Source organism: Mustela nigripes, chromosome 1 (genome assembly GCF_022355385.1).
Source record: "Mustela nigripes isolate SB6536 chromosome 1, MUSNIG.SB6536, whole genome shotgun sequence".
Classification (NCBI taxonomy): Eukaryota; Metazoa; Chordata; class Mammalia; order Carnivora; family Mustelidae; genus Mustela; species Mustela nigripes.
The window spans coordinates 88647820-88670269 of record NC_081557.1 but is presented as its reverse complement, the minus strand read 5'-3'; the positions used below and the strand labels follow the sequence as shown (position 1 = coordinate 88670269).

The window sequence follows — 22450 nt, the reverse complement described above, 5'->3', positions numbered from 1 at the left end:
GAATTGTGATTGAAGAAATGCTCTCAGGTATCTTGGGAATCAAGAATGGCAATGGGCTAAAGGAGGAAGGGGTGCACGTTTCCCAGCCTGACTGTTGTGCTACTGGAATCTGCTCATGTGTGTATCACATTAGGCAGGTGTGCCATGGCCCCAGAGCCTCTCACGTGTGAAGGCGTGCCTATGGGCCCTGGAGGTGGAGCTGCTTTCACTCCACTGAGGTTGGCTCCATTCCCCATTCCCCCCTCGGTCAGGGCCACCTTCAACCGCACTTTATTTACCAGGAGGCTATTTTCTAACTGCTCGTGATTCAGAGACTCTTGAAATTGGAAGAAGCTGTTCTCTCAGTGGGTGTTTTTCTCTAATAGGAAGAAAGAAAAAAGCACAATGCCAGTTTGCCTGTGGTCGTGTCTTCCCAAGGTTGTACCTAGGGTTTGGTTTCCATTTATCATTCTCAGTTGCTCATGTGGTCATGTTGGTCTTTATGCTGTGTGTAGTAAATTTTATTTCTCTTGTGATTGGTCATTTTCTATTAGAAGGTCATAGTGGAATGGTGTTTAATATTCTCAGTCAGTACTTCTGTTCTCAGGTAGAAGTACTGACTGAGAATATTAATATAAATCAAGATTATTCATTTTAAAGAATACTTAGTCATCAGAAGCCATTTACCTCTCAAGATTATAGCTTTGGGACTGATGATAAAAGCTCAGATAATACCAAGTTTGCAGCTATAGTTCAGTTTGGATGGACTGTTGAATAATGAATAAAATACCTGATTTACTGATTTGCCCTGCTTAACGATAATACAAAATAAGATAATACAAAAGATAATACAAAAATAATAAAATCTTTCAATGGAGATTAAAATCATACTTTCATACTTTTTAGGGGCTCTTGGGTGACTCAGTTGGTTAAATGTCCAACTCTTAGTTTTGGCTCAGGTCATGATCTTGGGGTGTGAGATCAAGTTCCCTGTCAGGTCTGCTTAAGATTCTCTCTCTCCCTGTCCCTCTGCCCCTCCCACCCTCTAAAAAAAAAAAGTCATACTTTTTACTTATTTAACTTTTAAGGGAGCATATTTAATGTGTGTAGTGATACACAATGAGGTTATTTTCCTTCATTTTTATAGAATAAAGAATTTTTATAGAATAAAAATGAGTATTTATTATAGCCCATATCAAAACTTTTATCCATATATAAAAGTCTATTGTCTTTATCTGAAAATTAATAAATAAACATTGATTTTTAAGGTTTAAATGAGTGGAAAGGCAGGTGCAGAAGTGGTCATGTTTATGGTACAAAATAGGGATGCAAAGTTATGAAGGAACCAAATAATGAAGGGCCTTTTACAGTCACTTTGTTTTCTATTGCTACTATAACAAATTACCCTAAATGTAGTGGTTTAAAACAATACCTGCTTATTATGTCATAGTTTCTGTGGGTCAGAAGTGTGGGTACAATGTGGCTTAACTGGGTTCTCTGCTTAGGGTCCCACAGGGCCAAAATCAAGGGGTTAGCAGGGCTGTGTTCATTATTGAAGGCTCTGGCGAAGAATCACCTTGTAGTCTCATTCAGGATGGTGGCAGAATTCTGTACTTTCTCCTGCTTTACATGTGGCCACTTTTGTCTTCAAGCCAGCAATGATATAACAAGTTCTCTCATGCTTAGAAGCTCTCTTTCTGACTTCCTCTTCTGCTGCTGCCTGGGAAGCTTCACTGCTTTTAACAGTTTATATGATTCGATTAGTCACATTCAGTGACTCTCCCTATCTTAAGGTCAATAATGCAGTATAATATTATATAATCTTGAGAAGAGCACCAAGGGATGAAGATTGTGGGGGCCAAAATTCTGCCTTCCACAGAGTTCAGGCTTTATTCTGATGGGCTTTGTATGGTTTTCAGTAGAGGGGCGATAGGTCATATTGGTGTTTTATAACAGTCACTGGCTGTAATATAGACAAGAGTCAGTTTGGGGCCACCCTGAAGTTATGGGAAATCTTTTGAAGGAGTATCATTTGGGATTTGGTTATAGATAATAGAAGTTATGCTAGCTATGTTAAGAAGAAAGGGGTTTGGAGTGCCTGAGTGGCTCAGTGGGTTAAAGCCTCTGCCTTCAGCTCTGGTCATGATCCCAGGGTCCTGGGATTGAGCCCCACATCGGGCTCTCTGCTCAGTCCGGAGCCTGCTTCCCCCCACCACCACCTGCCTCTCTGCCTGCTTGTGATCTCTATCAAATAAATAAAATCTTAAAGAAAGAAGAAGAAGAAGAAGAAAGGGGTTTAATACAGGGAATGGGTGTTGAACAAAAATTTTTGGAAGGGCTTTGTCTCTAGGATTGCCTTAAAATGATACTGCAGAACTGACCCACCAATGGCACTGCTGCCTATGGTACTCCTGAAGCTGCTGTCCCTGGTGCTGAATCACACCAGCTTTACTGTCATCTGGGGGTTCAGCAAACTGCTGCCAAGGGTGTTAACTCCAGGAACAGTGTTTGAACTGCAGTTGGATAATTAGGGAGCCTATACCCAAAATGTGCCCTCACCATCTGCTAGATCCATTATATTTATCCCCAGGGCTACTGAATGAAAGTGAGAGAAGCCAAATCTCACCTGCAAATGAGTGCGCAAAATGCCATTTTTATCTTCCCAGTCTTGGCAGTACAGGAGGGAGGCATTCCAGAGGAGGCTGGAACGGATCCTGGGGAAGCTCATCCACAGAATGTTCTAGCATTCCAGGTTATTGAATTAGAGTGGTGGGAAAGAAGGCTAGCAAGGAATCAGGATGACTGTCCAGCTACTGGCTAGGATGAGGAGATCATTCTTCATGCCATTTACTGACATAAAAAGACCAGAAAAGATGAGGAGTAACAACAAATTATTTCTGGATGTGTTGATTTTGAGAAAACTATGGGACCTTAGTTTCCTAATTTATAGGTAATTTAATTTGTAGATGGACTAGGCCAGTTGTATCAAGTAGGCCAGTTTCTGCCTGTGGGTCATAATTTTGTGTACAAATATGTTTATGGTTGAGATTAATTCAGTTTACCATAGTGCCAAATATAAATAAGTCTATAATTATATAATTATTATTGTAAGTTTTAGTTTTATATTTAAATTGATTTAAGGCTTAGCACTGGTTCTTAAACTCATTGTTGAGCAGTGTTTATCTTTTTCAGAAGGACACATGGCTGCCTTATTTCCTAAGTTGTTCTTGTTTCAGAATCGCTGCCTTTTAAATTTCTTTCTAAAGAAAACTTGGCGAGGTATAATATTCCTGGGTCATGCTTCCTAATTTATTTATTTGGTCAGCAGTGGCATCGTTTTGCTTCTCAATTTGTTTCACTGGCTCTGCAGTCTTTCTTTTCATCTCCTTCTGTTGGTCATTTCTCTTTGAGCTCTTGTTTTATAATATTCATACTTAATAAGTTCTAGACCCCTTGTCTTCAGTTATTTTTTCTTTCAGATTGTGTTCTGCCTCTGCATTTTACTCACTGTGTGTTTCTTTCTTTTATTCCTTTTGCTGTGTTATGTGCTTAGTTGCCATTTTGTATCTCTTTGCTTATGCTTAAAAAGTGGGCACCTCTCTCCAGACCATCTCTTTACTGAAACATAGTATACGTAAACTCTCCTTGACCCCTTCACCATTGTTTCTTTTGTTCCTCTGAGGCAGAGTTTGAGAGCTGTGGTATTACAATTGGACTTTTCTGTAGTCTGAGGGGAAAATATCTCTGGAGTTGGGTTCAGCTTTTATTTGACCCCTTGGGTTCCGCTGTCTTTTCTAAGATTTTGTGAAATTATCAGAGCCTAGTTTCACTTGTTTGAGGGCATATAGTAGGAGATGTGGGTAGGGAAAGATACCCTTAGAGTTGGAATCATTTTACTTTTTCAGTTTGGAGCCTTGGAAAATTTCAGGTCTTGGTAGTTTTGCTTTTTGTTTGTTTGGCCTTGTTTTGTTTTGTTTGCCTTTGCTAAGATCCTGACATCCTGGGAGTGGGACATAGAGGTTTCTAGTCCCCACAGTATTTCCTCAGACTTCCTGGGGCTCACTCCTTAACACTTCAGCCCAATTTTCTCTAAATTGGGAAGTGTTAGCACACTTAGCTCTTTATCTTCTTCCTCCATAATGAATTCTGGGTATTGAATTAGGATCTTTGCTTAACAGAACAACCTAGTACACTGCCATTGGTTCCTTTTAAATAAAGCCTATTACGATAAGCTTATTCCCTCTCTTTCTTTGTTAGTTGTTGGTTGTGATATTTTTATCCTTTTAAAAAATACTGTTTTTGACATAAGTTTCGAGAGAAGATTCTGTAATCTCTTTCGTCATAGCATCATCATTTCCGAGAAGTTCTAAATAGATTTCAATCATTTGTTTTCTAAAGGGGTATGTGTATTTTAATAATGTAAATTCCAGAATAGGAATGTAGTGTTTATTTTTTATTTACAAATTACATGTTCATCTATTATGTAATATAATTCTCTTGACTGTTTTATAAGGTAGGGAGGGCAGACTTTTTAATCCCAGTTTAACTAATGAGAAAACTGAGATACAAAGAGATTGATTTGGTGAGTCACACAGCTAATTATAAGATGGAGTCAAGACTCTGAAGTCAGATCTTCTGACTCCAAAGCCAGTACTATTTTACCATATACTGTTACTCCCTTTAATGAAAATGGTTACCTCCGTGCTTACCCACACATGTCCTACTCTGTCTTTAATATTCCTACCAACCTTTTAACACTGACTTAACTGAATTAAAGCCAAAAGTAGGGTGGGGGAATAATCTTACATGACCACTGTATTCTGATCTTGAATTAACCTCAGGATTTCTTGGTTATAATAAAGCTGTTATTGGGTCTTTTGATCATTTTTTCCTTCTCTGGTTTGTACAAAATTGCTCAACTTCCTCAGTAAAACCAGACTTTAGTAAAAAGGCTGGCAGTGGAGACAGGATTTTCCACATGGGAAACTTGACCTTATGGGCCCAAGTTTCACCTCTATAACTCATTTTCCTCTTGGTAGCTTCTGCTCTTTAATACTGCCTCAGTCAAGGAACTTGTATTCCTGGTATTTGCCATTTACAAGTTTTTCACAAGAACTTACTCCTTTTTTTTTTTTTTAAGGTTTATTTATTTATTTGAGAGAGAGGGAGAGGGTGGTGGGGGAGCAGGCAGAGGGAGAAGGGGAGTAGGAATCTCAAGCAGCCTTCGCCACCCAGCATGGAGCCCAAGAGGGAACTGTCTGATGGCCCTGAGATCATGATCCTGATGAGATCATGACCTGAACAGAAATCAAGAGTCAGACACTCAACCGACTGAGACACCGAGGCACCCCTCAGGAATGTATTCTTGACTCTTCCGCAAAGACCTTCTTTATAGCCAGTGAGACTACACTGAACACTCAAACAAAAATCACTGAAAAACCTGGATTAACAGCTCACATACAACTGGATTTTTTTGTTATGGTTTGTAAATTATCTTCTCTGGTGGTCAGAAACTGGCCTCGTTCCGTCTTCCCATCTGTCACCAAGAACGTGTGCTTAGATATACGCCCTTGATGATGACACCCAAGAAAGCAAGTTCTACAGAGTGATTAGACTTCTCTCTGTAATCCTTTTGTCTGCTTTTCTAAGTTTTCCTTTCCTGCCTAAATCTATTCTTCGGTAACAATAAACAGCAGGCATGGTGACCATCTTTAGGACAGATTCCTCTCCTATCCACAAGGATGTGGTTTTATTGTGGCCGCAAAAGGGCAACCGTATCCCATCACTCTACACAAATAGTTCGTCAGGCAGATAGGTGGATGGAGATGATATTAGAATAGGATTGTAGCAGTGTTGCTCACTGGAGTTCTGAAGAAGTTCATAGTTCGTGTGCCAGTGGCTTAACCTGACACTGTTTTTTTGTTTTTTGTTTTTGTTATCCTTCTAGGTATCATGAACTGATTACAAAATATGGGAAGTTGGAGCCTTTGGCAGAAGTGGACCTAAGACCACAGAGCAGTGCGAAAGTAGAAGTCCACTTTAACGATCAGGTGGAAGAAATGAGCATTCGTCTGGACCAAACAGTTGCAGAACTAAAGAAACAATTAAAAACTCTAGTGCAGTTACCCACAAGCAACATGCTTCTCTACTATTTTGATCATGAAGCACCCTTTGGCCCAGAGGAAATGAAGTACAGCTCTCGGGCACTGCATTCTTTTGGCATTAGGGATGGAGATAAAATTTATGTGGAATCCAAAACAAAATAACCTCGACCAGCCTTGTAAAAAACACATACATAAGGACTTCTTGCAGGGCATTTGTTTCCAATGTGGTTTTCTTTAGGAGGGAGAAGGTTGTTTTGTTTCGTTTTGTTTGGGTTTCGGGGGGTTTTGTATATTTTTTTTCCCCCTAGGATGGGGAGGGGGCTGTTTTTGGTATTTTCTACCACAGATTTCTTCAACTCAGCCAGCAGAATTGGCCACATCTCCAGTCCCTGTGCCCTCCCTCGTGAAAGATGACCAAGAAATCGCCGACTTCTTACTGTGTTCACTAAATGACCATTTAGGTATATTTGTGAAGATAGCATGAGCCGTGTGTCCTCCCCGCAGAAGGGGAACTTGTGGATTGAAATCAGGAGCAGGGAGCTTGACAGGAAGGGCCAGCACTTCTCTCCCCCAGTTCTTCCGTTGTCCTTCCCTCTCTCCCTCCTTTCCTGTTGTGGTTCAGATTTTCATTTGGACTTGTGTCAGCACGTGTTCACCTAATAGTTCTAATCCTGTCCATAAGTAACTTCTCATTTCTCAGTGTGGACAATTTTTTTCATTTCTCCCTTTTGAAATAATTATAGTGTTTTAGGCATTTTTCAACCTGATTCTGAACTCAGGTATTCCGTGAGAACCTGTAACTCTGTTAGGATCTTGAAGACAGAGAGTTAAAACTCCAGGAAGACTCGCTGCTGTCCTGGCGGCGTGGGCAGAGCAGCCTGGGCCCTTTGTGTGTAACCACGTCCATTTCAGTGTCCCGCACAGAAGACGTCCACCCTCACTTCCATAACACAAAGCGTGTCACGTACCACAGTCCTTTTATTTTTGCTTGTCAAATGTACTTCCTCATCTCTAGCTATCTTTCTCATTACTTTAAACCGTTGGGAATAGAGGCCTGACTTTCTGAAGAGCCCAGCAGAATAATGGATATACATGCCGGGAGAGCTGGGACTTAGCTAGCTGACTGTCCGTGGCATGTGTGAGGGAGTAGAGTGGGAGAAAAGTCAAGCCATCCAGGAGGAAGAGTGTTGTGACTTCCCTGCCCGTGTCATCATTTGAAGCCCTGGCTCTTACATTTTGCATTAAAAGTGGGAAATCTTAATCAAAGGGAGTTCTGATTCCCAGTTCTTCCCTGGGATGCTGTGATGTCATAATTGGACCCTTCTTTTTGTTTTGCATTTCAACTTAGTTGCCCCTCCCAAAGAACAACTCTGCCTAATCTATGAGTAAAGTCTAAGTGTCAAAACTTCAGAATTGCCTACAAGTCCTATTTTTCGCAGAAGCATATTTAAAGCACTTTTCTTTAAAAGCTAGTTCCTCACCTGCCCTGAAATCTTTGCATTTGTTCTTGTAGTCCTTCATTAAACAGGGTAACCCCTTTCTGTGATAGATGTCTTTCTTGGTCTACCATATTTACAGATGGGAGGCTTGGGGAAGGCTTGGCATCACTAAGGGCAGGTGATGTGCGCATGAAGTATTTTTCCAAGAATGTAATCATTATCTGATTGCATTTGACCTTTTGACCTTTGTTATAGGATTCCACCACTGCTACAAAATCCTTTAATTTCTTACGAAATTTTTAGATAATTCTTGTAAATTCTTCACATATGCAGAGTTGTGATTATTATTGCTACTTTTTAAATTTTTCCTATTTATTCTCTTAATGCACTTCAGGTTCAGTATCTATAAAGCCTTTGACCCAGTCCTACTGAGTCAAGTCTACATCCACTGTAACATTAAAGGTGGAAACCAAAGGGTTTGAGAAAGATGAATGAAGCCTATTCTCCTTCTGCTGCAGAATTGATCTTTCAAAATCAGCAAGAATGAGCGATGGAGATCCAGGCTGGGTAGAGACAAGAATTAATTATTTTGCAATCACATTTTCCTGACAGATTTTTGGAAGTGGGAAAAAAGTGTGGCAACAGTGTCATGAAGATAAAAACTGTGGGTGCTTTGTGTAAGTGCGCATGAGTTCAGGCAAGTTTGAGAGAGAGAGACAGTGTAACTGAGCCCGTCACTTTTGTCAGCCTTGGAAACAGATGCACTCTTTTATTTTTTTGAGGTTGTATGACCCCTGACTGTCCCACAGCAGAAGGCAGAGCAAACACTTGGGTTGTGCTCTAATCATAAGTGGAATGGTCACAATTAATAAGATATTTTATATATGACAAAAGTTTTATGAAATGCTTTTTTACTATTAGAGACCTGTTCCTTCTGTTATGACAGAACACAGTGTCCATCAACTGCAGGCCTAATTCCTCTATTATACAGTTGCATGTCAGGGGAACTTCTCATCTAATTCAGTGGGTGTGGGTATTTTTAGGGCATTGTAATTGATGGTTTTAATAATTGCTGAACAATTTCTGATTGAGACAAAGTCTAATGCAATGACCGGTCTTTCAGAGCTGCAGAAGAGAAGTAAAAGAGAAAAGCTATTTGAGCATGTGTACTTGTAGACTTATTTCGGCAGCTGAGTAAAGATGCTGCTTTTGAAATAAAATCGGTGCTGCGTAGACACCTTGTAACCCAAATTATTTTTGTAACAGGCCAAAAAAGAGGAGACAAGAGACCGTGGGCATTTGAGTCTCAAAGTTATGCATCATCGATGGCAGCAGCTTCTCTGTATTTTAATATTGACTTCCTCCACATGCAGCAAGAGCCTGTTGTTGGCATTTATAAGGCAAGATGCTGTCCGAGCCAGTATTACAGATAGGTCTCTGCAGGCACAGTGTATAGAACATATCTTTTTAAAAATAGAAATTCTTTTCAGTGGAGAAAAAGGAAAGGAGTCATAGAAGAAAGCCAGATCAAAACCAAGGGATCCTATGTGCCCACATGTAGCTGCTGAAGCCACAATAGAAATGGGCTTTCAAAATGGAATTGTTGAAATAGCTCAGATTGCTTTAAAGGAGGGGGGAAAAAAGTTTAGAGTCCTGTGTCTTTTTTTTTAAATTATTATTATTAAAAGTTTCTTTTGTTTCTGCAACCTATTGCCACCATGTCCATAAACACATAAGAAAGCAGTGGCTATCCCCCAACACCTTGTTTCTTTTAAGACCCGTGGGTGAAAAGAAGCCCAAAACATGAGCTATGTGTAACAGAGCCACATGTTATGATGCTTTGTGCTAAGATTTTGTTCACTTAAAAAAATGCAAGTTCAGTCCTCAACAGGTGTTTCGGCTGCGTTGCTAAGTCAGCGGTGTCCCAAGCAAAGAACACTGGGTGCACAAGGAACTGACCCCCATTTGAGGCACACTGCCGATGGCTCTTCCCAGTGCACGTGTGAATGCGACTTGCTCTGTGGCAAGTGCTAGGCCCTAGGGCATATAAAACAGGAATACAAAATAATAGATCGTTCTAAGCGATGTCATTTCTGTTTATGAATTTGATTTTTCCCTTCATTTCATGTTAGATTGAAAACGCAAACAAACTGCTTTCCAGTACACCCAGAAGCTATCTGTGTTACCAGATGTGTTGTGAACACTCTATTTTTCATAGGTGCTTCCTTACTATATAATATGTCCATTGTAGTGATGGAGAGGGACTGGGCTCTCTCAGGCTCTTTACTTGCCAGTTGTCTCCTGCAGCTAATGGAAATATATATTTTATTTTAGAATATAATTTAAACATGAAGGTCTATTCTTTGCACTTTTTATTAATACATATATATATATAGATAATCTTTAAAAAAATTAAAAATCCAAGTCCAATTTCTCTTTGTGTTCTGGTTTTTTTCTGGAGTTCTGGGGCCAAGATACATGCTTATTTTTATATAGTCAAAGGTCGACATCACTGCTGTGGTTGAGTACTGTGGGGAACTGGCCAAAGCGGGGAAGAATTGGACCATTTTGAGAAATTTCTTTGGAATTTTGCCATTTAGAAATGAAAGCTATAAAACAAAGATTGTAGGAAGCGTATCATTGCTTTTGTGTTAGCAAATTCTTATACTTCTAACATGTACTTGATATTCCCTTAATGTCCTTTTAAGGATAAAGTCCTCCCTTTAAGATAACTGGCATCCTCTTTTTTGAATAAGGATGAAAACCTCAGTTGGATGCACTTAAATTTCTTCCAAGTGACACTTTTTTGTCTTCAGAAAATAATTTTCTGTGAGAATTCGAGTTTTGGACACTTGAACTCTACCCACATCGATAATTTCTTGGTAAGCTATAATGAGTTAACCTTATATCAAGAATGATGGTCCAACAACTGTACTTTATTTCTGTATATAGAAGAGTCCATTAACTTCTCTCTCTGTGTTCCAGAAGGGTGTGAGTATCACGATCTGTTTAAATTTAAATATTTCTGCCTCTTACTTAAATTTCAAAGAATATACTTTCAACTTCTATACTGAATGCTATTTAGTTAATATGTATTGTGAGCTTCTCCAAGTATACTTGCAAGGTAGACATATGTCAAGACATCCAGTACCCACTGGGCCGAAAGATTCTGGGACTCCCACTAGTTACTAGGATGCATGTAAGTCAAGAAAGTTAACCTTTGAGAAATGAAGTCACTTTCTCTTTACAACTCTCCTCTGGAAAGGAAGTTAGTTATCTGTGGTCTCCAACTTAGAATTTCAGAGCTCAAATTCAGCCAGTTAACTTTTAAAACCCATATAGGTCATTTCTTATTCTTTTAGCTCTTTTTAAAGATTTTATTTATTCCTCAGAGAGAGGTGGTTGCAGAGGGAGAAGCAGGGTCCTCATCGAGCAGGGAGACAGGACTCGAGGCTCCATCCCGGGACCCTAGGATCACTACCTGAGCTGAAGGCAGACACTTAACTGACTGATACCCGGGCACCCCCATCTACTTTTAACTTTTTAATGTCACCAGGATTTAGGATCTGAGTTAATTCCTGAAAGGAATAACATACCATACTGTAACTCCTTAAAATATGGTGAGTGAGACTAACACTGGAAATCTTTAGCTTTTTTTGTTTAACAAACATTTATTAAAATGTTCAAATATATATATTTGTCATATATATGAATATAATAAGGAGAGGTTCTCATGCTAGCCTCCCAACTTACTCTGAACTAAAGAGAGCAACGCAACGGGGTTTTTTACAGTTTAGCACTATTCTGCTGAGTCAGTGGCATTTTTACAACCATATTTCAAAATACTGAAGCAGTGGCCTAAATAATAATTGATCCCAACAGCGCAAACTAACAAAAGGAAATCAGTTCTTAAAATAAGAATACTACTAACTGTTTAATGTTTTGTCTTAGGCTTTTCTCTGATGTGGCTTAGGCACCTGAATAATTTGCTTGCACTCCATTTGAAGGCACAGCTATTAAGAGGGGACTAACAAACCCAAAACCCAGGGGGAAGGAGAGCCCTAGTGGACAGAGTTGCTGTCGTATGAACCCTTGCCAATCCATGTCCGAGCTTACCACGCTTCTTTCTCACGTTTCTTCTAAACTCGAATAATGAACATTTATTACACCCAGGACCCATACTAGATGCTTCACCTATATTTGATCTTCATGACATCCCTATGAGGTTAGCACTGTTGTTATTCCCATGTTCTTACTCGTGAAGGGAGTGGCACACAGATAGGTTAAGTAACTGGCCAAAAGTCACCCAGTTGGTTAACAGAGTCAGGATCCAAACCCAAGGAATCTGGCTGTGGGATCCATGCATTTAACAGATACGATGTAATACTTGCTGCTAAAGTTCTCCATTACCCTCCACACTCATGCACACACACGCGCGCGCGCACACACACCTTTATTGTCAGTCTTTACATTTCATTAAGAAGAGATGTTTCACAATACCCATCTGCTAAGTTGATTTGCTCTGTAACAACAGCACTGATGTGGCCGCTGGCTCTGAATCCCAACTGGAATTTGTCCCCATGCTCTGTCAAGAATTGGGAGATGACAGTTGGTGTATGCCCTATTGTCCTCCCTGTTCCTCTGACAGGTCATTTGGACATTTGTGATGGGCGCCATTGACAAGAATAAGTTAAACAGTAAGTAATATGAGGCAAGGAAAGTAAGAATTTGGTTTTTAACCTGAGGTTCTAGAACCTTAAAACTTCATTGCAGTAAACAGTCAAAGATACGAGAGGTCACTCATTTTGAACTCCAGCTTCGATCAAAGAGGCAACAGTGTTTAAGTGGACTGAAAACGGGTGTTATCAAGGAAGAAAAAAAATGTTTATAAGTGAATGCAACCTGTTGCAAAGGTTTTGTTCCAGGAAAGGATGAGGCTGTCACTGCTGTTGTTTCTCCTTAGAATGTAAGGAAGCGCCTTGTGAAGAATATAAATATTGCTTACAAAATAGAGGGGACAGGCTATCTGTTGTGTTCTGCAAGATCTAGATCTGCCAAAAATTACAATGCGATTTCAGTTTGTCAGTTCTTACAGAGACTTCATCCTTGGATGCTTTGTCGTCACTGTATGTAATATAATTGAGGTGTTAAGTAAATGAGAGTGAGAGGAGGGCAGACAAAAAGAAATACAGAGAGAAGAGAAAAAATGTTTTCTGAAATATCTGATACATTGGAGGGCAGATGTAAGCTCTACTCCACTATCGAGGAGTAGAAACAGGCCATTATGAATTTCTTTGGCTGTGTTAAAATTTGGTTTGGTTTGATTTTCAATTTGTTTACAAAAAAAGAAGTCTCTTCAAAAACCATTTGAATCTATTTTCTAAATAGAAAATACTCACATAGTTCAAAAACCAGACAAAAAGATGTCATACATTAGAAAATCCCACTCTAACTCCCTGTCCTTCACTTTTATTAGTTCCTTATGTGTCTTTCCAGAGTTTACACAAATAATAGCAAATAATATATCTTGTTCCCCTTTTATACAGCGAAGTTAGCATAGTATATGCACCTTTTTACATATATTATACGCACCTTTTTTTTCACTTGAAACATATCTTGGAGATCTCTGTAGCAGTACATTGGGAATCACACTGTCCTTTGTTTGCAGTATAATATATAATATTCCATTTACAGACATAATTTATAATTTGTTTGGCTCAACCCTCATTGATAGACATTTGAGTTTTTCCTCTTCCTTTCTCTTTCCCTCCCTCCAACTCGCCCTCTCTTTTATTTACTATGTTCAGTTTGCTGCAGTAAACAGCATATGTTCTCTTACATACTTGAAATGAATCTATAGAATACATTTTTAGAAGTGGGATTGCTGGATGAAAAGGCCAAAGTGTTTGTAATTTTGGTAGATGTTGCCAAATTATTCTCTGTTAGTCATACCTAAAAAGAACTTTTTTTCCCCCGGCTTTATTATATGTCCCATCCCTGCACAAAGACTTTACTGATCTTGTTCTTGATATATGATTCCTGGTTTGTGCAAGCAAGCTAGGGTCCTCCCCAATTAGGCATGCAAAGCTAGGCACCAGAATTCAATGCATTACAAATTTGCATGAGCAAATTTGTATGAGCCCTGCACATTGTCTGTCCTATGAGCCATCTTTCCTCTGGAGTCTAATTTTTTAATCATTGGTGAGATTTCACCTGTGCAGGAGAAGGTATATGTATTATTTATCCTTAACAATGTATGAGCATTTGTTTCAGCTGAGTGCTCTTGAAAAGTGATGGATTAATAGCCCTGATACCCTCTGCTTATTGTCTACAGGAAGCTTTGATCAGAGCTGCTTCTCACAGATCAGTGCAATTCTTTCAGAGGAACGATTCGGTACTACGTTGTGAATGGGGAATATAGTGTGTCTGCCCGCCCCCCCGTCCAGCTCTGTCGCTAATGTGCCGGCAAGGATGTTAGAATAATGCCCATTGTGAGCTTTTTTGGTTATATGGGTCTCTGTAGAATTAACTATTCCAAACTCCTTGGCTAGATACAGATACTAAAGTCGCTTTCAGAAAATATCTTGGAGTACTTGTTCAGATTTCAGAGATGACCATCTTTTATTAGATCTTATATCTAGAGAACCTTGCCGATTAGTTAATAAACATTAGTGAGTGTCATTCAATGTGGTTTTCAAAGAGCCAATGCCATTTTTCTTAAAATTAAGCCATATTTTTTTTTTTAGCTTAGACCAAGCTCAGTATTTAGAATGAATAAGATCAGCCCAAAAAGAAATATTACTTAAAGGCAAATAACATTAATTCTTTAAAAAGCAGGTTCCAGGTCATTTGTGTACAATTTGGACTCCCGATATTTCCAGCTTGCAGTTAAGTGATTATCACCATGATACTAATGTATATGAAAAAATTTAGAAATAATTTTTACATCAGGTTTTGTTTTGGCTTTGTTTACTTTGCTTATAAGAAACAAAACTGAATGGCTTATATCCAAAAGACAAGAAATAACAAAGGTTGGTGAGAATGTGGAAAAAATGCACTGTTGGTGGGAATGCAAACTGCAGTCAAATGCTCTACCCCTGAGCTATACCCCCTGGGAATACAAACTGGTGCAGCCACTCTGGAAAGCAGTATGGGGCTTCCTCAGAAAACTAAAAATAGTGCTACCATATGATTCAGTAATTCCACTTCTGAGTGTTTACCCAAACAAAACAAAAACACTAATTAAAAAAGATGTATGTTTATTACGGCATTAGTCACAATAGCCAAGATAAGAAAGCAACTCCAGTGCCCATTGATAGATGAATGAACAGAGAAGAGGTGGTGTCTATACACAGTGGAATATTACTAAACCATAAAAAGGAAAGTTTGCCATTCATGACAGCATGAATAGACTTAGAGGATGTTATACTAAGTGAAATAAGACAGAGAAAGACAAATACCATATGATTTCACTTACAGGTGAAATCTTAAAAAAAAAAAAACTAGCAACAACAACAGAGAGACAGAAACAGACTCATAAATACAGACAACAGGGATGCCCAGGTGGCCCAGTCAGTTAAGCATCTGCCTTCCACTCAGGTCGTGATCCTGGGGTCCTAGGTTCGAGTCCCGCATCAGGATCCCTGCTCAGTGGGGCATCTGCTTGTCCCTCTCCCTCTGTCTCTTCCCCTGCTCATGTTCTCTCTCTCTCTGTCTCAAATAAATAAATTGCATCTTTAAAATAAAATAAATAAATACAGAGAACAAACTGGTGGTTGCCAAAGGAGAGGGGGAGGATGAAATGGGTGAAGGTGATTAGGAAGTACACACATTCATAAAATAAATAAGTCACAGAGATTGAAAGTACAGCACAAGAATACAGTCAAGAATATTGTAACACTCTTATTATCATGCTGCGCATTTTATAATGTGTTTAACAGTTGAATCACAATGTTGCATACCAGAACCTAACTTAATATATGTTAACTATACTTCCATTAAATTTAAAATGTTTTTAATTCAGAAAAGATGAAAACCCAAAAGAGTACATGAGCATCCCAGTTTATGAAAGTTAATCTAGTTATCTAAGAGGGAGGATTCCAAGGCAGTAAGAGAAGCAAACATCCAGACGTGATGCCCTTCAGAATCGTTTCATTCTGAATGTCTTTACTGTTTAGGAGAAGTCTTCAGGAGCATAACTGCTTCCGCATCAACTCTTCCATCTCAAGGATCCTGCTATGGATAACTATCATTTTTCAGGGAGAATGTAAGTATAGCCTTAGACGTAACCACCTTATTGAACTAGATCTAGGAAGTCGAACGTCATTGAATCATTGGTTAAGGGGTAGAAACAACTACACTCCAGAAATATCTGGAACCTCCGTGGCAGATTATACAACAGAGCAAAATGTTCTGTTGCAGAGGGCTTGTAAATTTATTCAAAGCACCAGCATCCGAGATTCAGTTCTCTGGGAAGCAGATGCCAGAGTAGAGTTAGGAGCGCAGAAGGCTTATTGGGGAGGAACCTGTGTGAAAGTGAAGGGGCAGGAGGATTGGACAGGAGGGCCACAGACCATGCTGTAGACCTGACAGTCTGCCAACTCAATATGGTGCTCTGGGGCAAAGAGGAGTCCTGCCTGGGGCCCTTGACCAACACTTTTCTCAGTCATCACTTGGGGAGACACAACAAGAACATAACTTCAGCTTGAAACTGATGTAAATACTGAAGGAGCCAAAGGCCGGAAGCTGTCAGCGTACCATATCCTTGTGGCAGGAAAGCATTCCTTTCTCGAAGGCGGATCTGAGCAGTGCACTTTTTTATCTACCACAGACTACTCCATGCAATGTGTAGATCCCACTCTACATGATGAGGGCCACCTCCTCTCACTCTCTGGTGGCTCTCTTTTCCTGTGTGGAACCTTAGAAGAGAGCGGTTAGGGGAATGGACTATAGCGCCTGTCACTGCAATTGATTTCAGGTTCACAACTGGTAACCATTGTCTCCTGCTTCCGCTGTCATCTTATCACCTGAGCCGTCACCTCTGCTGCTCTCAGTGTTTACCTAGTGGTATCTCCCAAGCCCTAATTCCTAAGCAGTCTGAGGCCCTAGGAAACATGTGCTGCTCAGACTTAGGCAGGGGAGTACGAAGAGCCACCAAAATGGGTCACCTGAGCTCCATACACATTATCCCTTGAATCCATCATGTCATAGCAGCCCCATCTCCTCCTGCTCCTCGGGGCAATGACCCCTAACAGGATGGTAGCCCATCTTCATTCCTGCCAATCTCTGAACAAAGAGCCCAAGTGCCCAAGCAGCAGCGCAGCCATAGCTTAGAGCTCCTTGGGACTCTCGCTGTGTCCCCCAGTAAAAGTGTGCCCTCCTGGGGACCAGGATGTTCGTCTGCACAACCCAGAGATGAGGATGGCCAGCACAAAGTCCCTTAGTAATCATTGGGAGTAGTGGGAAGCAGGACCACCCCGGCTTCCACATGTTGGTTCCTGACCCATGTATTCTTCTTCCTCCAGGGGGTGCTGCATCATATGACTCTGACTCAACACATGGGCAGTACACTAGAGGGTGGTATGCCATCCTCTCAGTATCCTCTCCAAGCCAGTGGCTCCCCTGCTCCTTCGACCTTTCCTCTCAGTGCTGGAGCCGGTGGCATCTTCTGTGTCATGGCATTTGTGCTCCGCCAGTGGATCCTATAGTCATGAGCCACACTCGCATCCCCTTTCTATAAAGTGGGCTCCCTAGTCCGATGTTATTTTGCATGCAGTTCTGTGCCTAATGATCAGGCATTCTACAGACCTCTTACTAATGGTAATGGCTGAGGGCCTGTGGGCAGGAAAGCCGACCCATAACATGGAGTAGGTCCATTCCTGGGGGAAGGAACTACTGGCCCCTCCAATGCAGTCATTTTGCCAGCTGGTCTCCCCAAGGAACAGAGACACATGGCGGGCTTAGCTTTCATCTCTGTGATTGGCAGGTTGTATGCTCAGAGGCAACAGAAGCTAGGCCAGCCTTGCTGAATGGGAGTTCATGCCACTGGGCCTATTCCTAACCTCTGTCCCTGTTGTGTGGCTACTTCTGGCGTGTCTCCATCTTACCAGCACTGATAGAGGCTGCCTCACAGCAATTGGTATAGTCATTTAAAAATATATTTTATTTATTTATTTGACAGAGAGAGACACAGCGAGAGAGGGAACACAAACAGGGGGAGTGGGAGAGAGAGAAGCAGGCTTCGTCGAGCAGGGAGCCCGATGTGGGGCTCGATCCCAGGACCCCAGGATCATGACCTGAGCTGAAGGCAGACACCCAACAACTGAGCCACCCAGGCACCCCTGGTATAGTCATTTTGTCTTCTTGGTTGTTGAGTCCCTCTTCAGTAGTGGATGCTGGGTTTTTTTTGCAGGTGTCGCCATATCATGCAAAGATCTTCCCACTTCGTGTCCATTCCCATCTGTCTATCCACATGTTTACTCCAGACCTCCTCATCACTCATTTTCCAAGCATTTTTCTTCCAGATCATTGTCTAACTAGCTATTTGATTCACCACTGCCTGCAAGGTTGTGCATGGTCTAACCTCAGAACACTTCCCCTTTGACACAAAGTATGCAACAAGATATATTACCACAAGTTCCACACATTAGGAAGATGTCCCCTTACCATTGTTTCAAAGCTACCCCTGAGTGAGGCTATAACAGCCACCATCTGCTTTAGGCTTGCATACGCTCCCCAAGCTGAGTCATCTATACACCAAGTTTAGGATCTTCCCTCCTCTTTCAGCTCATCGTGTGCACCCCCCACCCCACATATATTCATATGTGTCATTTGGGTTTGGGGCGTGTGGTGCAGCCATGGCAGGTGGTGTGGAGTCTGTGCTGCGTAGTCAGGCAACTCGCCATTGCCAGTCCCAGATTTACCATTTCCGTCTTATGATAGACTGCTGTTGGATCCCCCTGACTTTATGACTCGGTGGGTCCAATAGGACCCAGGTCATGATGGAAAGTTCTGGACACCTGGTCACATATCTTGGTCAAATGTTCCATCACGGGCCCAGTTACATGCCAGGAGTGGGTTTGCAGGAAATGTGGTTATTCTTTGCTACAGATAGCATGACCTTACTCTAAAACTCTGGGTGACTGTGCTCTGGTTCTCCCACTAGGGTTTGCAAGAGACTCCCCATTTTGTCTTTTTGTCCACCACTGACCTCTCCAACAAAGGGTCTACCAAACATATGACCCGAGTGTCAAGGTCACTTGAATTTAAGCCTAGAGCTACAGCAGAAAGCTCGTTCTGCTCTCAGCCTAAGTCAAAGTTGACAGAATTCCATATCACCGGAATGGGGGGCTGGAGCAGTTTTCCTAGTTGTGGAATGTGTGGCCTCCAGAACCCAAGGAAACCAAGAAAAAAAGGAAGAATTTCTTTGTAAGGAGGTTGCAAGATACAGTAATTTGTCTTTTACTTTGGAGAGGCCCCAGCATGTCCCTGACTACTGGATTCCTAAAAATTTTACTGAGGGACTAGCCCTGAATCTTTGAAGGATTTATCTCCCATCTTTTGGAGCACATGTGTCTTCCCAAGGCCTCTTGGCTATAGCCTTCTTTTGCTCATTTTGCCCAGTCAGCTTGATGGTACCGAGTAATGACTCAAGGCGATGTTCTATAAGATCCAAATAGTCCATATCTCAGCCCCAGGGCAAAACTATACATGTATATTGCTATCTGGCCCATTTGGATGTGAACTACTTCTGATTCTCGTTTCTGATTCAAACAGGAAAAACAAATGTATTTGCCAAATGAATGGCCACATACCGTGTACCTGAATTGACATTAATCAGCTGTAGCAAAGACACTATGTTAGCACAGCAGCTGTAAGTTAGCACTACTGCTTGGTCGAACTTGCAGAAGTCAAGAGTCATTCTTCAGGATCCATCCTGACCAGCTAAATGGAATATGATTGAGTCACCACCCTTGCTCTGTAAGAGCGAGCTGATCTTTACTATCCTCCTCCAACCCCCAATGCAGTGCTCTTGTATTTGCTACCTTAGCTGGAGTGGGGAGATCCATTTCCTTCCTTGCTATGATGGCTTTTACACTAACGACAAAGGGCCCAATGGGCAAAGTACATCAATCCCAATTCCATATTGGGACTTGGAAAATGACATCCAGGTGGTCTGTAGCCCCTGTGGACTCATGATAAGCTGGACTTGGCCAGAACCACTTTTTTTTTTTTTTTTTTTTCTGGGCCCTAGGTGTTCCCACTCTACCAGGGTCTTTGGGTTTCAATATTAACTCAAACCCCCTGTCCTGCAGTCCTCCAGTTATGTAGGCATTCTCCTTACATCTTTCTACAGTCCCTAGAGTAAATGGTCAGAGGTCTTTGGGGGAAGGAGTGGGAGAATCATTACCACACATACTTGTCATGGTGTTGAAGGGTCCTTCTCTTTGGGAACCTGGTTACCTTTTTAGTGTACGGGATTCAGATTTGAACACTGACTCAGATCTACCAACTGAGCAAGGGATCAAACATTTTAGGGGTGGGGAGATAATTGCCTTCGGTCTCTTGATCAACAATTTCTGCACTTTTTGGATTATATATAGTAAGCAATCCCCTTGTCAGCTGCTCATACTTTGCTCTGGAATGCCATGCTCCATTAATCATCTTCTTAGCTCTCTATGGATCAGGCCCTCTTGGCTGCCACTGTGATCTTCTTGGTCACTTTGAAAATTATGACCCCCTTTGCTTCAGGCAGTAGAGTGCTGCCCCCTGGTCTCCATGATTTCAGGGGCCCATCTTCTCCACTGCTATCAGGTAGCCAAGTTGTATGATCGCTCTCCTGCCGTCAACCCGGGACTGCAGAAGGGAGCCACCACTGATTTTCTTGGTGATGCTGGTGCTTCTCTCACCAGCGTATTACTGCCAGCTTTGGTGGAGGATGTCTCTGTCCTCTGGGCCTTCCCTTGGGACATGATCATTTGGTGGGTCTCCCAGACTCACGTAATGTATCTGACCCAGCATGTTCACTTCTCTGAGCATTTCATCCCTTCTACCGTCTGCCACAGTAATTCAGACATTTCAGCATCACTCAGTGTGGGCCATCACTTTGTTTCCAGGCTTCCAGGAGCTGGCCTAGAACTGAGTTTGCTCTACCCCCTGGGCTCCTCGAATGTTAAGGTCTGTATCCCTAGAAAGTGCCTCCAAAAGTACAAAAACTTTCCTTTCTTCTGTTATGGCCCAGACTCCTCCATTGAGCACCCTCACAATCCAGTCCCATAGATATTCCCCTTCCCCATCCCGTGCGAGGATGTGCTGGTAGGTCCCACAGCTCCTTCGGGGTGTGGTCCCTCTCCTCCCTCAGGCCCAGCATCTCCCTGGCCGGATTATGCTGCCACTGGACCTTGATTATAGGCATGGCAGTCAGAAGAGGAGATGGGAACAACTTCTGGGGAGAGTGAAACCTCTCTGTTGTCTCCCAGTGCTGGGAGAAATGTTAGCTCTTAATGAGGTAGAGTGGGACATGTCTGTCTTGAGAAACCTGGAGAGTCAAAATCTTTGGGGGTATTTACCCAGATAATGCCATCACACATGTACTCACATGCACACACATATATGTATGTACATGTAGTACATATATGTAGTACATACATATAGTCAATTCTATATATGCAATTATATATAGAATATATTAAATATACATATATAAGCTTTTTCCAGTTAGGTCCTAATTTTGGCATACTAATTTTGGCATGTAGTCTTCGTCAGCTCCACTAGGCTCTCCAGAGCAAAACTGCCCATTAGAGAAGGCTTGCCTTGGATGGAATGTTCTAGACTATTGTTCCACCACTGCCCCAGTCACTGGCTGGGGGGCTGCCCCAGGAAGAGTGTGCCCTTGGCTCCTCCACTGAGGCTGAGTCTGAAGGAGCTAACAGTTGGCCACTGATGGCCAACCACACTTCTCACTCCATCCATTCCCACTGGCTCAAAGCTGATGAACTCTTTCACGGAAGAGGCACAGGAAACCTAGGAAATACAAGACAAAACAAAACAGTCAGCACGTAAGTTCCCTTCCACTTGTTTTCAGGGAGTTACATTTTTTGGTTTTGTTGGAGGCATCTTTCCTCTTACCTGAAAAGCAGCATCGGTCTTTTGCCGCCTTTGCAAAGCACCCACACCTTGGGTTACTAGCTCTGAGCCACCCCTCTCCACCGCCACCTTAGGTCTACATCTTGTTAAAAATCTTCGCTCACTTCTCATCTTCAACAAAACCAGCCCTTCTGCTGATGTGACATGGCAGAAAAGGAGGCTTTTGTCATTCTCCTGTCTGTGACTGTTGAGCGGACACCCAGAACACACACACACTGACCAGCTTCCCAGACCAACCAGTGATAAGCCAGGCCAGTCTCTCCTCAAGCAGCCGGCACCAGCCTGCACCCAGATTCTCAAAGTCACTCTTACATTACCTGTGAATATACACTACCGTCTCATATATTTGGTTATGCCCAGATGGCATTTCTCCCAGTCCTGCCTTAAGGATGCATTTAATAGGGGTCAAAAGGATCAAGATATAAATATCCTTGAGTGCATGAAGAAAGAAAACCAAAGCAATTATAATGCCATGAGTAGTTTTTCAAATACAGCCAAGTGTTTTGCTTTAAGACATTTAGGTTGACTACATGAGTAAAGCCTTAGTACAGACTAGGCAAGGAGAATGCTTTTCTAGGAGTCTTGGATTTGCATTTAATTTTATTTTAAATCAGCACCCCAAAAGTTAGATTTTCTGTTATGTAGACATGTGCCTTTTGGAATTAAATAGTCCTTTGACATCTGTAAGTAAATCTACCTGGAAAATTCATAATAGTAGAGATAGAGTAGGTTTAATGTGCACGACCTACTAAATTATCATGTGTTTGGGGGAAAATACTGAAT

At 41.6% G+C, this 22450-nt stretch overlaps 1 protein-coding gene across 5 annotated transcripts in view; it reads left to right on the top strand.

Annotated features, from left to right (window-relative positions):
- Positions 1-9938, top strand: part of TBCEL (tubulin folding cofactor E like) — a 73736-nt gene extending 63798 nt beyond the window's left edge. For 4 of the 5 annotated variants that reach the window (XM_059415171.1, XM_059415164.1, XM_059415191.1 and 1 more), the window contains one exon: positions 5927-9938. In XM_059415171.1, the coding sequence (XP_059271154.1) occupies positions 5927-6245 (319 nt within the window). In that variant the 3' untranslated portion in view covers positions 6246-9938. The remainder of the gene's footprint in view (positions 1-5926) is intronic. The other variant, XM_059415198.1, reaches the window with a different exon arrangement.
- Positions 9939-22450: the final 12512 nt, after the last annotated feature.